This window comes from Rhynchophorus ferrugineus, unplaced genomic scaffold (assembly GCF_030347505.1).
Source record: "Rhynchophorus ferrugineus isolate W39M unplaced genomic scaffold, kcgeb_rfMv2 rfM10, whole genome shotgun sequence".
In the NCBI taxonomy this organism is placed as follows: Eukaryota; Metazoa; Arthropoda; class Insecta; order Coleoptera; family Curculionidae; genus Rhynchophorus; species Rhynchophorus ferrugineus.
The window spans coordinates 14,412-28,594 of NW_027472589.1; the positions used below are offsets into that span (position 1 = coordinate 14,412).

At 52.7% G+C, this 14,183-nt stretch overlaps 2 protein-coding genes across 14 annotated transcripts in view; one reads left to right on the top strand and one right to left on the bottom strand.

The window, feature by feature from the left end:
• LOC143204221 (piezo-type mechanosensitive ion channel component) overlaps positions 1 to 14,183 on the bottom strand; it is a 31,771-nt gene that overhangs the window by 3,929 nt on the left and 13,659 nt on the right. For 2 of the 4 annotated variants that reach the window (XM_076416727.1, XM_076416726.1), the window contains exons 1-19: positions 4,944 to 5,145; positions 4,682 to 4,893; positions 4,531 to 4,624; positions 4,327 to 4,479; positions 4,017 to 4,269; positions 3,802 to 3,961; positions 3,518 to 3,748; positions 3,080 to 3,461; positions 2,839 to 3,026; positions 2,636 to 2,784; positions 2,404 to 2,579; positions 2,048 to 2,349; positions 1,687 to 1,992; positions 1,408 to 1,609; positions 1,082 to 1,352; positions 718 to 1,017; positions 451 to 668; positions 262 to 387; positions 17 to 144 (exon numbers count right to left, since the gene is read on the bottom strand). In XM_076416727.1, coding sequence (XP_076272842.1) covers positions 17 to 144; positions 262 to 387; positions 451 to 668; positions 718 to 1,017; positions 1,082 to 1,352; positions 1,408 to 1,609; positions 1,687 to 1,992; positions 2,048 to 2,349; positions 2,404 to 2,579; positions 2,636 to 2,784; positions 2,839 to 3,026; positions 3,080 to 3,461; positions 3,518 to 3,748; positions 3,802 to 3,961; positions 4,017 to 4,269; positions 4,327 to 4,479; positions 4,531 to 4,624; positions 4,682 to 4,893; positions 4,944 to 5,007 — 3,915 coding nt within the window. In that variant the 5' untranslated portion in view covers positions 5,008 to 5,145. Of the gene's footprint in view, positions 1 to 16; positions 145 to 261; positions 388 to 450; positions 669 to 717; positions 1,018 to 1,081; positions 1,353 to 1,407; positions 1,610 to 1,686; positions 1,993 to 2,047; positions 2,350 to 2,403; positions 2,580 to 2,635; positions 2,785 to 2,838; positions 3,027 to 3,079; positions 3,471 to 3,517; positions 3,749 to 3,801; positions 3,962 to 4,016; positions 4,270 to 4,326; positions 4,480 to 4,530; positions 4,625 to 4,681; positions 4,894 to 4,943; positions 5,146 to 14,183 lie in introns of those variants that run through there. The other 2 variants (XM_076416729.1, XM_076416730.1) reach the window with 2 other exon arrangements.
• On the top strand, positions 5,492 to 14,141 carry bma (SCY1-like protein bma). Of its 10 annotated transcripts, none has more exons than XR_013007548.1 (16): positions 5,492 to 5,634; positions 6,726 to 7,040; positions 7,101 to 7,226; positions 7,287 to 7,499; positions 7,553 to 7,769; positions 8,198 to 8,343; positions 8,393 to 8,523; positions 8,588 to 8,702; positions 8,750 to 9,049; positions 9,115 to 9,364; positions 9,426 to 9,776; positions 10,458 to 10,708; positions 10,975 to 11,040; positions 11,471 to 11,488; positions 11,549 to 11,861; positions 12,207 to 14,141. XR_013007548.1 is itself a non-coding variant. In XM_076416731.1 (16 exons), exons 2-16 carry the CDS (start codon positions 6,882 to 6,884, stop codon positions 13,293 to 13,295), a joined length of 2,574 nt encoding a protein of 857 aa, XP_076272846.1. In that variant the 5' UTR covers positions 5,492 to 5,634; positions 6,726 to 6,881; the 3' UTR covers positions 13,296 to 13,433. The 10 variants fall into 10 exon arrangements, 8 of the variants coding, with proteins under 8 accessions (XP_076272846.1, XP_076272848.1, XP_076272847.1 ...); XM_076416731.1 differs by having other exon boundaries at positions 11,549 to 11,698; positions 13,215 to 13,433; XM_076416733.1 differs by having other exon boundaries at positions 11,549 to 11,698; positions 12,207 to 12,369.

Below are 14,183 nucleotides of genomic sequence, written 5' to 3' on the forward strand. Positions count from 1 at the left end.
AGGCCGCCCGTCTTACCTCCGTGAAGAACATGGGATCGCTGGGGTCGAAATCCGCATCGACGATCTGCGTCTTGGACGGGATCAGCGGAATGTTGAGTTCCCGCTCCAGGTCGTCGAATCCCGCGTAGTTGCCGGCCCTGATTTCTGTTCCCACACGACAGCGTAACTAAAGAGTCGAACACACCGAGAGAAAGGGGGAGAGAGGAGAGAGAGAGAGAGAGAGAGAGAGAGAGAGAGAGAGAGAGAGATATGAGAATTTACCGTCGATCTGCTGGCGATTCTTCTTTATCTTCAGCAGCTTTATGTCGATGTTGGAGATCATCGCCTTGCGCTCCGCGTCCAGCGTCTGCCTCTGTGTCTGTCGGAACTGCTCGATCAGAACGGCGCCTACAATTCAAAATTGATTCAATGATGAAAATACGAACACCCACTCGGCGCAAAGGGCAACACCTCTGTCGGCCAACACCGCCTGAGCCTTGGCGTCTCGCACGAGATGGAAGAAATAGTACGACTTGAAGATACGGTGCTGAATGATCAGGAAGCAGAAGCAGACGCAGTCCCAGCCCACCCCCAGCCGCTGCTTGTCCACGTTGCAGGTCGAGTTGACGGTCAGGCCGGCGATGCCGCTAAACATTCCCAGATCGTCGACGCAGCCCAGAGAGAGTAACCTGCGCAACAGAAGAGTGATGCTGCGGTTGGGGGTCCCATTTCCTCTACCTCATGATCCTGCAATATTTGTTTTCGATATGGAAGACGAGGATGCACCCGAAGATCTGCGTCAGCGTGATGAACAACATGATGAACACGTTATAGTAGAGAAGCAGGTTCCATCTGAAGATGATGCTGCGGGGCGGACGAAGGAACATGTCTTGACCTTCCCAGAGCAGCAGGAACGAGCCTATTATGTAACCGAAGGAATAGATGGTGGGCCGCATGGTTCCCGCGAAGAAGGTGGACAGCAGAGCAACGTAGAACCAGCTGACGAAAATCAGGTACTTGTACACGTCCAACGAGTTCCTGTAAGTAAGAAAAAAGAGAAATCAGTCGAGGGACGGCGACAGCGCCCTCTGTCGCACGGCACCTGGTTTTGCCAACAAAGTCCGGCACCGGATTGGCGACGTTGGGGTCGTCGATCGTCGCGGACACGTCCTCGTTGTTGCCGCCGGCAAAGTCAGCCCCGGCCCACGTCCGCTCCAACCGGAACGCTCTCCACTGCCTGGACATGCAGAGCAATAATAAAAAATCGAAAATCAGCTTCTTGGCCTTGGGAGGATGCACCAGGTTCATCTGGTTGATGAACTGCTGCACCCGGATCATGGTATCGTTGGCGTTCCAGTAGAGTGTCAGCGTGTCTGAAACAGAAGGCGGAGGTAAGAGTCGCGGCTACGGAAGCGACGCTCTCGTTACTGTCCCAAAAGGTGGGCCAAAAGCCCAAAGTCATTAAGTATTGGAACGGCACCATCACTAGCAGCAACAGCATCACCACGAACCACATCTTGATCACGAACCGCCTGGGCCTTCCCAGCAGCACCAACAGGAAAATCGAGATGATTATAGAGAACAGATCCATCCGCACGTAGAGGACGATGGTGGCCACGATGGCGCTCAGCTAAAGGATGCGACAAAGAACCATTCGTTTATAATCAGGCAGTGGACGAACGGTCTCGAGAGGCCTCCCTTTATTACCTCAATTCCGAAACGGTAGTACCCGTAGTTGACCAGGAACCTGATCATGTTCCCGGTGCTGTCGTGGCAGTTTCGATAGTCGACGTCGGGAAACAGCGTTTCGGGCATCCGCGTGGACACGCCCCGAGCGAGACGGTAGTGGCGCTGTCGCAGTCCGACGACTCGGTACAGCGACACGGCGGCCGCCAGCACGAACGACCACTTGATGCCCTCAAAGTCGACGTACCGCCAACCGAACTGCGACTGGCGAAAGCCCAACCACTCGGCCGAATTCAGCACCACGGAGTGATTAAGGCCGTTCCTGACCTGCAACAGAGGCTTCGTCAACGGAGGCCATCGAGCGGCTACGACGCCCTCCTACGTAGTGGCCCACAAAATCCCATCGGTGATGGTTCCGGTACAGGTGCGTGTAGAGCGTTCGCGCCATGATCAGAAGCAGGTTCCAGGCGGACATGGTGTAGAGCACCGGTACGGCCACCACGCGGCTGTAGAAGCAGCTGATGGTCAGCAGCACAGCAAAGACAAAATTGAAGGCGCACATGTCGAACACGCACGCGCACCACCCCAACAGCAGCAGCAACTTCGGAAGGTGCAGCTCCAGGACGTGAAACAGCAGGTTCTTGAACCGCATGCTCAGGACGATGACTTTTTTCCAGCCCCTCTCTGAAACGACAAAGATACGCATCATCTTGGATGGTGGCAATTAACGTTCCTTACGGGCGTCCGGCGATTCCGATGCGTAGTCCTCCTCGAGGAGGGGCGACGTAAATTTGTCGAAATGTTTTTGTAGGTAATTCTTCTGGATGACTATGGCCAACTGGAAGACCAGCGGAATCACCAGGATTATGAAACGGCTGCTGATGTCGTGCGACTCGATACCGAAGCGGGCGAACCTGGAACCGAAACGTTGCGATCACGGGAAACGGGACGAGTGGCGCGGAGCGCTTACTGCTCGCTGGAGGCTACGAAACGGTTCAAGAAGCGCTGCGTGAGTCGCACCTCGTACAAGTACAGAAAGATCAAGTTGACGACGGAATACACAATCAGCACCCACCAGTAGACGGGCAAGCAGCGCTTCCAAAAGTGGAACGGGCACAACTGAAGCGGTACAGAGACGGAGACATTCGTAATATTCAGGTGGTACTTACGTACTTGAAAAGACAGGACGAGCAATATTCCGAACGCCGCCTGCACCAGCTTTATGAGGTTGACGGTTCCCCAATAGGCTAAGATAAACATCAGGACCACCACCAACCAGATCCAAAGCAGCGAGATCCACTTGGTGAAGAAGAAACCGGTGCTCTGGAAAATGGCAGACTTGGGCCACGCGGATGCAAACGCTGCAATAGGAAATGCGTACGGTCGCCGGTGGCAAGATCGCGTCCCTACTTACTGGTCTCGGCCGTAGACTGTTGCGGTCCCATAATCTCGGCCAGCTCCTCCCTCTCCTTCTTCTTCACACGTTCCAGTCGGTACTGTCGCATCGTGGAAAAGATGATGACAGAGAAGAGGGACTGAACGAGCAGGTGCAACCATCTGAGGCTTGTCGTGCTGCTGCCCGAAGACAGTTTGAGGAAACCGACGTAGCGGGGCAGCTCCTGTTCCGATAGGCTGAACGAGTAAAGGTAGTTGGTGATGAGCACGAACCAGATGTAGAGGATCAGAAAAGGACTAGTCCGCAGCATCAACTTCTGCTCGCTGGGCGTGAGCCACATAATGTTGGCCCACACCAACAGGATGAGGCTCTTCCAGCCGACGTACGTTATGGACCACACCTACAATCGCTGCGTCGGAATTGAAATGAAAGCAAGCTGGCGCGCAAGGGACTCACCATCATGATAAAATTTGCAGTCAGGTACGATTTGGTGATGACGTACAGTAAACTTTGCTGACACACACTTCGGATACGAAAAATGATCGAGTGCTCAGCCTGAAACACGACGCTCACCTGCTCCTCGGCCATTTTCTGTTGCATCTTTCGCAGAAGAAATCGCCACTTACCGACAGCGCCCCTCTGCCTCTCGCGTCGCAAAAAGGCCCACACAAAGTTCCAAAAGCCATCCTAACGCAAAGCCCTACACTGTCTCGTCCCGTAACGTCGTCGTAAGCACTTACCTGCGCTTTGAGGATGTGCCTGGTGAGAAGCACGCACATTATGTACATGACGAACAGGATGGCCAACAGACCCGCAGTGAAGCCGCTCTTGAAATACGTCTTGAATAGCCGAGGATCTTGACAGCTGAGCATGGTCTTGTAGGGGTACAGCTGAATTAACCTAAAACGTTCCAAGTTGTCGAGTGCCGAGCGGCGTATCGTAGTACCTAGCGAACCTGGTAAGCAATCGTTTCCTGCCCAAGGCCTCGTGCTGATTGAAGTATTGAAACTGGTAAAATATGATGGCGGACACGTGGAGGAACACGACGGGCACCAGAACGGCCGCCATCCTCGCGAAGAATTTGCTAAACGGTCGATACACGGCCCAGTGCGTCAGAAAACACAAGAACACGAAGAAGTAGATCAATCCGAAGACCGACACTCTACAGATGGCAGAGACACAAACCAGAAACGTAAGCAAGTATTTGGCTGCAAGAAAGGATGAAAAATCATGGAAAATTCGCTCGCTAGAAGGGAACCACTTACCGACGCTGGCCATAATGGAGACGTATTGCTTCACGTGCAGCTCCGATCTGTCTTCGTCCTCCACTCCGCTGGCGTTGCGCGTCATCGCGCTATCGTGAGTGAGTTTTTGCAGAAAGAAATACAACGCAAGAACGGTCAACAGCATGAGCGGATCTGAAAACATAGAAAAAATAAACGTCGGGCCGATCTCGGAACTAATCCTACCCGGTAAAAGCCAGGCAATGGCATCACCCAGAGGCAAATTTCGAAATTCCACCACACCAAATGTCCGCAAGAATATCTCCAAGGAACTACAATTCTACAACAACAACAAAACACAAAAGAATTCGTCGTCTATGCTCGAGCGGACGGGTACCTCGAGGTTATAACTACCGGACCGCGGAAAATACAGGACAAAGTAAAATCCGACGATGGCCAAGCAAATTAAAAGGCACGTTATCAGCGATATCTTCAGGTAGGTACCGGTGGCTCGAGCCATCGACATCGGCGTGGGCACCGAAAAAAACGGCATATACAACCCGAGCAACATGTACACATAGCTGGACACCGTGGGTCGAATGTAGACGGCTGGAAATAGGGCGACGGTGAAATTGAGTCTCTTAACAGGGGACCCTTACCTAGGAGGATCGCCGACGGATACACGACCCGAAAAAGAAAAGCCGCCAGCCAAAAATTCGCCATTAATCTGTGTCAGAGTGACAGCGGCAATAATATTCAATAAATATCTCCGCGTAACCATAGAAAGGACATTTATAGATTTTGTTTTAATTTGCTATTACTAGTCGGCGAGAACGTAAAAAAATCCAAGAAGCAGAGACTAGTTCGGGCACGAAATCCGACGCTTACAAACAAACGAATGGCCGCCTATGCGGTCACAGCAATTATTGCAAATCAAAAACCCAACGAAATTATTCGGTCCTTCGAGTCGTTGACGACGGGCGCTCGATCGCCGGAACGTCATCGGCAAGAGATCGAGAGTTTTATAGATCGCCGTGACCCATTTCAGGGGGAATGCGACGCCGAACGGCCTACTTCGACGCCGCGTCGGTGGAAATCCGGGCCAGCAGGTGGGGAGGAGGGCGCGTGCGCGCAGTTCCCCCAGGTGCGGGTCCCGGCCGTCTCAACAGGTAGTGCGAGGTCCGGCGACGGCCCGGTTGTTGCATCTTCTACGTCGGAAAACATCATGGCCCCAGTGAGTCTTTAGTTTACCATTTTGCTACCGAAAAAATCGACCGCACAAGCAGACTTGCAACTGTCGACGTACCGCACCGATGGACGAGACTGCGAGCGCCCGCTGAGGCCTAAAAGGTAAGTCCCGTTCGAATGCATGCATGCCAGCGAGTGTTCGGTCGACGAGAGGTAAACATTGTTGCGATCGTCGGGCTCCACGGGCGGCTGCCGCTTACCCCGTAAAAACAAACGGAAGGGTGAGAGCGACTCGACTCGTTTCGGCGCGATATTTATCGACGACATGATTGTATCGAATTTAAATCGATAGGGAAGGGATCGCGCGGCCGGCGGTAGCGACCTGTCGATAGCGATCGGCGTTCGTCCATCCGAGAAACGATACGATTCGGGGAAAAACTTCAAAGAGAAACGGGGGCGATTTAAGACGAGGGAGGGTAGACATCTCCATCCACATGTGCACGATTCGGACGAGAGGAAGCGGCAGAAAGGGGCGACGAGTCGGCTTCTCCCTCCGCGACCCCCTCTTGCGACGTAACCTTGCGGGAATCGGGCGACTCGAGGGGACCGAGGGACAAAAATAGAACCCCGGAGGCGGACTGACGAGGGCAAATCTCTCCCTAACGAAGTTCGACAGTCTGTGGGCGACCCCCTCCGTCGTCCGACGCGCGTATTTATTTGTTTATTAGCGAGAATGGCGCGCTGGACGTTCTTTAAGCGGACCCCTCTTGCTGCTAATCATTTGAATTCGCGCCGACACGACACGCGAAACCGCGTTCAACAAGTATCGGGGGTAATTCGACGGCACACGCGACCGCCTAATTAACGGCTTTTAACGTTTATTACAGTCGGCCGAGACACGGGGCAAAGTACTAAAATAGACGGTCGGCGACGTCGGTTATAATCATCAAGGGAAAATAAATAAATCGAGTCGATGCCTGTCGCAGGTTTGGGACGGAAGAGCGACTGTCGGAAACGCAGCTTTGCCGACGAATCGGCCGTCGGAAACGTATCTTTGTTATCTTTGGTCTCGACGTCGGCGTTGACGTACGCGAGTCATCGCGTCCGGAGCGTCTTTTGTCAACGCATTCGCGAATGGGGCCGTTGTTTCGCGGCGACATTCCTAAATTGTGTGCCAACTTATATCGTCTCGTCCCTCGACGTTGCGACTAAATCCAATGGGATTGTTATCGATGCCAAATGAATTGTTGCAGCACCGGAGACGCGATGGGTGCCGTCGTTCTTGGTTCCGTCTCAGGTGAAGTCCCCGTACAACGTTTCGTCTACTAGACCGGGCGTCCTTCTTCGGGGCGCCGACGGGCACGTCATGTAACCCGTCAGCGCCGTCCCACCGGGTGCCCGCAGCTGCCATGTTCTCCAAGCTGAGGAGCGGAGGCGGCGGGGGCCAAACCCCCGCCATCGAGTCCAACCCCATCGGTCAGTACTTCGAGATCGGCAAACAGGTGGCCAACGCCGGTCCCGAGCTGATCTGGAAGATACACGACGCCTACCGGAAGAGCGACGGCAAGGTAAGTGAGCGCAGCGAGAGTATGGCGTCCTACAGCCGCCTTTTGTTCTGGGCCCGTCAGGAATGCTCCATTTTTATATTCGAGAAGAAGTGCGCTGAGAAACTGCACAAACCCAAACGGAAGGAGACCGTCACCGAAATACTGCGCAACTCCGTCAGGCAGCTGGAAAGGTACCGCCACCCCAAGGTAGGATTCGTCTTGTTACGTGCCTTAAGGCGGTTGTCTCTTACCGGCCGCCGCTTGTAGGTCCTGCACGTGCTTCATCCGGTGGAGGAGTGCCCGGACACGCTCGCCTTTGCCTCGGAACACATTTACGCCAGTCTAGCCAACATCTTGGCCTTTCAAGAGGCCGCGACGGTCAGTTCTTCCCCCGGCGGTATACAGCAGCCGGCCAGACCCGGCGTCTTCTTGAGAGAATATTCTTTTCTAGACATCGAGTACAAGTACGGCATTCTTCAGGTACGTAGCAAACACGCAACGCGAGCCCGAATGCAGTGGCGCTTGTGTTGCAGATAACGGAGGCGCTCTCGTTCCTGCATTTTTCCGGACACATCATCCACCGCAACGTGTGTCCGGCCAGCATTTTGGTGACGAGGCGGGGTACGTGGAAATTGGCGGGGCTGGAGTTTACCGAGAAAGTCAACGACGTGGACGGCGTAGAACCCGTACCCTGTCAGCCGTGGACGTCTCGACTGTCTAAGATGGCGCAACCCAACCTGGACTATATCGGTAAGCATAACCGTATTTCACGCGAATGAAACTCGCGTCGAAGCCGCTCCTCGTTACCGGAACGAGAAGGGTTCGGGCGACGGAGCGAATTAGAATACGTTCCAATTAGGCGGCCTTCCTGCGTGAACGTGGGAACGGCGGCCCGTCCTGAATCGGTCGTTACGCTACGGCGGCCTCTCGGTTTCGCGGCAAAAAAACAAAACGGTGCGAGCGAGTCGCGCATCGGCCGGAGCGGATTAAAATTAACGAGTACATTAATTCGGCCGGAGCTCGAATTACTCCGAAATTACGTTCTCTATCTGGAGAACGACGGAGAAAGGCCAAAACGAGGATAATTGAAACGATGTCTGCGATGCCGAAAGGGCGCTAATTGACGTCAGACTGCAAGTTCCGCCTAAAAACAAAATTAATCGGGAGACGATTTCCAGCGCCCGAATCGCAGACGCAGTCAGTGTGCAGCATCCTGAGTGACATGTTTTCCTTGGGCATGGTGTTGTGCGCAATCTTCAACCAGGGACGCCCGCTCATCCAAGCCAACAACTCGAGTTCGTCGTACACGAAGCAGCTGGAGCTGGTAAGTGCAATGCTTGCTCCCCATCGAAGCCTCACGAACGCCATTTCAGCTCGAAGACCAAGTCCACAACATCTTGCCCAGAATTCCCGTCCCGCTCCAGGAGGCCACCGTCAGACTGCTGAGCAAGGACACGCGGCAGAGACCAACTGCTCAACTGCTGGTTCTCATCAAATATTTCGAGTGAGTAAACGCACGGCACAATCATATGCCGAATCTTCCATATATATTTGTTTGCACGACATAGCGACCCCACCGTTCACGCTCTGCAGTTTCTGGATACGATAATGATGAAGGACCCCACGCAGAAGAACCATTTTTACCGCAACACCCTCAAGGACGCCCTCCCCTACATTCCCAAGGTGAGCTCCGCCCGCTGATTCGACACACTTACAAGCTAAATTTTCAGAAACTGTGGTACCAGCATGTGTGGCCTTCGCTGCAACAAGAGATGAGATCTCAGGAAGTGCTGGCGTCCGTTTTGCAGCCAGTCCTGTACATGGTGCAGGAGTCGTCCGTGAAAGATTACGAAAACGTTATCGTGTCATCGTTGAGGACCGTCTTTCAAGCGCCCAAAACTGTGCAGGCGGCGGTCACCATCTTGGAGAACCTGCACATCATACTGGAGAAGACGCCGCGAGAGGAAGTGCAAACTGAGGTACTACCGATGCTGTACAACGCCCTGGACGGCACTACGATTCAAGTTCAGGTAAAATAGCGGACAAAGACTAAACTAATGCACGAGCCCTCCGTCATCTGTTTGTTCTGGTACAGAACGCGGCCCTGATCGCAGTGACGAATGTGTCAGAATATTTGGACGAGGCGTCCATTAAGCGAATCATCCTGCCCAAAATAAAGGTGATTTACGAGAAGAACCAAAACGACCTGAAGCTAGTATCCAACGTGTTGTCGTGTATTGAGCGCAGCTTGGATCGCCTGGACAAGTCGCAAATCATAGACGAGGTGATGCCACTGTTGTACGAAATTCGCCTATCTGACCCGATGATCACCCTCAGAGTCGTCAGTAAGTGATTTTGTTTGAGGAGTTTCGCAGTCGAGAGCATTTCACGGCTTCTTCCTTGCAGACATCTACCGGTTAATGCTGAGCGACAAAAAGTATGGACTGAGCGTCAATCTGATGGCCACCAAGGTGATGCCGTCGCTGTTGCCGCAAACCGTCAACCCGTCGCTGAACCTCGAGCAGTTTACCGTGCTCATCGAGGTGCTGCAAGACATGCTGGATCAGATCGACCGCAATCAGCGCAATAAGCTGAAGCTGGACAACTTGTCTCTGCCAAGCCCGGAGCGTCACCGGCCGCTTCGCCACCAGTACAGTTCTGACAACATGCACGTACCACCCTTCAACATACCCAATTTGAGGATAGAGCAGCGAAAGACCTCCAGCGCGGAGGATATGCAGAGGAAAAACTCCACAGGTAAGTCTAGAGGCATGTTGTTTACTCTTTTATCAAATACACCGTGCTTTATTTTTTTTTGAATGCAAATCCTTACGGATAAATTTATGATGATGATGCTACATAAAGAATAAATTATACATTTCAAGATGTTTATAGAGTAACATATGTTTTTTCTCAATTGCTATTTTACTTGATTTGTTGTTTAAAAGAAAGAATTTTTATATATAATTGGAGCAATTAAGTAAATAATATTTATCATATATACTTATATTATTATATTTGGTGCTCTGAAGTCATAGATTTACAAATAATCTTAATTTTAGTTCTTTTGTCATAATTTTTAGTACTGTACCATTTTAAGTTTATTGATATTTGGTTATGATATTTATTGAGATTTAATATAAGTACCCTTATATTGTCATTTCATTTTCATGTTCGCACACCTATGCTGTAGAAAAATAATATCAAAAAGCATGTTTAGATATAAAACTCAATAAATGAAAACAATATTAGGGCGAGTCAGTGTTCGGGATCGAAAACCTGTGAAATTCATAATATTGTTTTACTCGATCCTTTTATAACACTAATTAATACAATTAACTATAATAATTAAAACATAAAGTGAATGTAGTGTGGTCGAGATGCGACCAATGGGCGATCATTAGTACGAATAAGTGGTTCATAATGCTTCTGTTGCAGGTGGCATCCTCGGCGGTTGGTGGTTCGGAGGATCGCCCTCGTCGCCCGACAGCAATTTCTTGAGGGTTGCCAACGCTTTCCCCAACAGACGATTGTCGGACAACACCTTGATGACCCCCAAGATCCGGATAGCGCCATCGTGCGCATCGTCTCCCGGCGGCACGCCCGGCGGGGGTCTGCCCATTCGACGACACTCCAGTATCGGCCCGCAGGAACGGAGAGGCTCCACGGTGAACCTCTCCCCGCCCACGGTGAGTGTCCCATCGCTGATAAATCGAAAGGAAAGAGCGATCTGAGCGACGGTTGCCGCGATACTTAACCGCGAGTTATTCTGGCCTCCGCCCGGTCGCTCTTTCGCCGAAGACATACAACCAAAACGAACATGAAACATGTAACAACAGAACCGATCGCGGCCACCACTCGGACTCGCACGCGTGTCTCGGCGGGCGACTCCGGGTGCGGGGCCCGACAATTTATTTCTACACTTTATACTGAACACGTGCTGGTTGGCCCACAGGGCGGATTCGGGTACTGCTCGGTGTCCCGAGAGGGCTCGAGCCTTTCGGTGCCTTCAACGTCATATGTAAGTCACAAAACTCAATCGATGTACTCATCCACCCCACTTTACTGACGTGCGACCTCATCGCGAACGGCGATGCCGGTGCCCCCCTCCCCCACTGCGCGCTCACTGCACCGAATTGCCAAGGGGGAGGCGCGGCGAAGGGGCGCGCGCCGGCATGGCCGTTCCGCAGCTTCTACCTGTATCCACATGAAATGCCAATACTTCACATCATCGAGGCGCTAACGAAACCACAACTCGTGCTGTACGCCCAGTTGCATACATTCATACCCAGCCCGTTCCCCGGCCGGCCGCCGGGGCGTCGGCTCGCCTCCCCGGAGGGGGGCCCTCGAGCCGACGGCCCGGCAGCCTCTCACGGCCGCCCTTCTCTTTGTCAGCCATTTGTCTGCGTACTGCGCCAGAGACCAACACTAATCGAATCTGTTTTGCTTAGCTTGCCCGGAGCATGATTGTAAGTAGCATCGTCGGAGACGGCGCGACTCGCGGCCTCTGATCTATCGCCGTGTTGCAGGGCGGATCCATGCCAAACACCAGCAGCAGTGTTCCGTTCCTCCTGAGCAGCAGCATGCAGTCGATACGATCGTCGCGGCGGCCGTCCGCCGCCCTCGGCGGCTCACAGGGCGGCAGCAGCGGCCTTCTGCAGCAGCTCGGATCCGGCATGGTAAGGCTCCCACCCACACCACCGCCACGCGGGGCAGGCCGGGCGGCGGCGGGGTCCGCGCCCCCCGCCCCCGTCCGCAAGTGCCCCTCCCTCAATATTACGCTGAGCTGAGTCGACGCCGCAGCCGCCCCTACGCCGCCGCCACTGCCGCCCCAGACTACCGGTAACGACTCCTACTTTCTCTCTCTTTTACTCGCTCGCTCACTCGCCACTCACTCACTCACTCACTCACTCGCCCACTCATTACCTCACCGACTCGATCGATCGTTCACCGCCCCCCGCCGCCCACCCACATCTCACCCCATCGCCTGTTTGAATTGCACGCGCGTTGCCGTCGGACGCGGACCGCGGCGTGCCCGGCTGCTGCGGGCTCTCGCAGGAGCAGCGGCGCTCCTGCCGTTCGCTTGTGTAAGTCTGGATGGTAGTTGTAGCGCTCCCGCTTCGGTCCGGCCGGGACCGACGGGCTCCACCGCTGCGCGCGCACCTGTCATTGCTTCTGCTGTTTCAGTACCAGCTGTTCGGCGGCCGTCAGTAGACGCGACGGCCCTTCGCCGCCCCGTCGCCTTTTCCTCCCGCCACCATCTCCACCACCACCACCACCACCACTATCGGACCATCCGACCAACCCCCGGCCCATCGCTCCACCAAACAGACCCCGCCCCCGTCGACTGCCGCCATCGGGTTTGGCCGCTGGACGCCGCCGGCCCTCTGTCCGTCTGTCTGTCCCACGTGCTGTTTGTCTATGTGTAGGTGTTGAGTAGCCCGAGGTGCCGCCGCCCCCGGGGCGAGAGAGAGTAGGTCCGTAGATGCGCGCAAGTTTTCATAGAAAAAGTCTCGAGACTAATTCGCGTCAGGCGCACCAAAGGCCGACCAGAACTTCCCGTTAAATAAGATACGCTTCCTAATTTTTCTATGGAAACTTACCTCCAGCAGTCAATATTACGTGTATGTTTCTATAACTCGGCCATCCATCCATCTTTGCCGGCGCGGCCTTCGAAGATGGATGGGCTCGCCCCTAACAATAAGTGTGTCTTTTTCAGCCTTGTAATTTTAACACGACACTGTATAGTAAGATATTCTTTACGACTTTGTCTGACAATCGCCTATTTAAAAACAATTACATGTTGTGAGATTAAGCAATTATACAACTTCATATTTTTCATAAACGCGTATTTTCGCTACAATTATTACTATATTGAAAAGATAGAAACAAGATCAACCCCTCGGCCGGCCCGGCCCGAGAACTGACACAAATTCATATATTTACATTCGTATATTTGTGACGGTTGTATTCGTAGGGCGTTTCCCATTTTTCCTTTTTACCGCACCTCGCGTCGCGCGAACACATCCGAACCGTGTCCCGTCGTTTTCCGCCGGTCCCGGTTGAGAGCAGAAGAGAAGGAGGAAGCAGAGACCGCGGGGGCCGTCGGCCGAGGGCGCTCGCGGCCTCTGCCTCTGGCGGGAGCCGCGCGACGGCCCTTCGTAACCCACGTTTTTCATGATTTCTGTTTTTCAGTTGAGAAAACAGCCAATGAGAATGTATACAGGGTCATTAGGAGATCGCTTCCAAGGGATTAACACGCTCGCTTACTTTTAGCCGCGCGCCGTCGTATTTTTCCAAGAGGCGTTATATTTACAGGGATTTCCTTTTCCCCGCAAGACACGACGAGCGTTCCTCTCGAACGAGCCTCGACTATTTTTTTAGATGATTTACATCGTTCCTAACAATCCAATCCGACAATCTCTAACGTCTACGTTTCCATCGATGTACGTGCATGTCCTCCTTTATGTTTAGGTACAGAAATGAAATGTATACCCCTAGTGAATAATTGTGTGTATATTTTTAACGATCGCCAATTCTCAATTATACCATATCAAAAAGATTATAAAGATATTTAAGAGATATACGCAGAGGGAGAATATTTGTATATTGAAATGTTTCTACTATTCGGTGTAAATAGGTCGACAGATATATTCCATATTAATAAATGTGACTGAGGAGAGTTTCTATTCAAGGGACGCGGAATTATATATCAATTTCAATGTAAAAGAAAATCTCAAAATGTGGAAGAACCGCTCCGCGCGTCGGCGATCGGCCCCGCGCCCCCTCCGGCGCTCGGACGGGACGACTGTCGCAAGCCACCTTGCAACAATCGACATCGTACCGTATTATGCTCGTTCCATGATAATTAGACGTTTTACTCTGAAACGGAGGCGCCGCGTCCGCCGGTCGGACACACGCGGCGCGCTTGCCGCTCGCAACCGTCAACGCCTCCCGGCGACGACACGCGGACGCCGCGCCGTTGCGTTTCCTACTCTTTGACTATGTATTTTTCTACTTGAAAATCTATATGTTTTCTCACATTTTGTGTGGTTTTCTATAACATATCAGAAATGGGCATGTTATCATGTTTAAGAGAAATAAAAATGTGATATGTTTCAATTCGTCGTTTCAATAACCTAACCCCCCCCCCACCACGCCCCT

Coding starts and splice junctions, on each gene's coding strand:
- bma (XM_076416731.1), top strand. CDS start 6,882: ATGTTCTCCAAGCTGAGGAGCGGAGGCGGCGGGGGCCAAACCCCCGCC. Junction 7,041..7,100: donor ACCGGAAGAGCGACGGCAAG/GTAAGTGAGCGC, acceptor TGGGCCCGTCAG/GAATGCTCCATTTTTATATT. Junction 7,227..7,286: donor AAAGGTACCGCCACCCCAAG/GTAGGATTCGTC, acceptor CGCCGCTTGTAG/GTCCTGCACGTGCTTCATCC.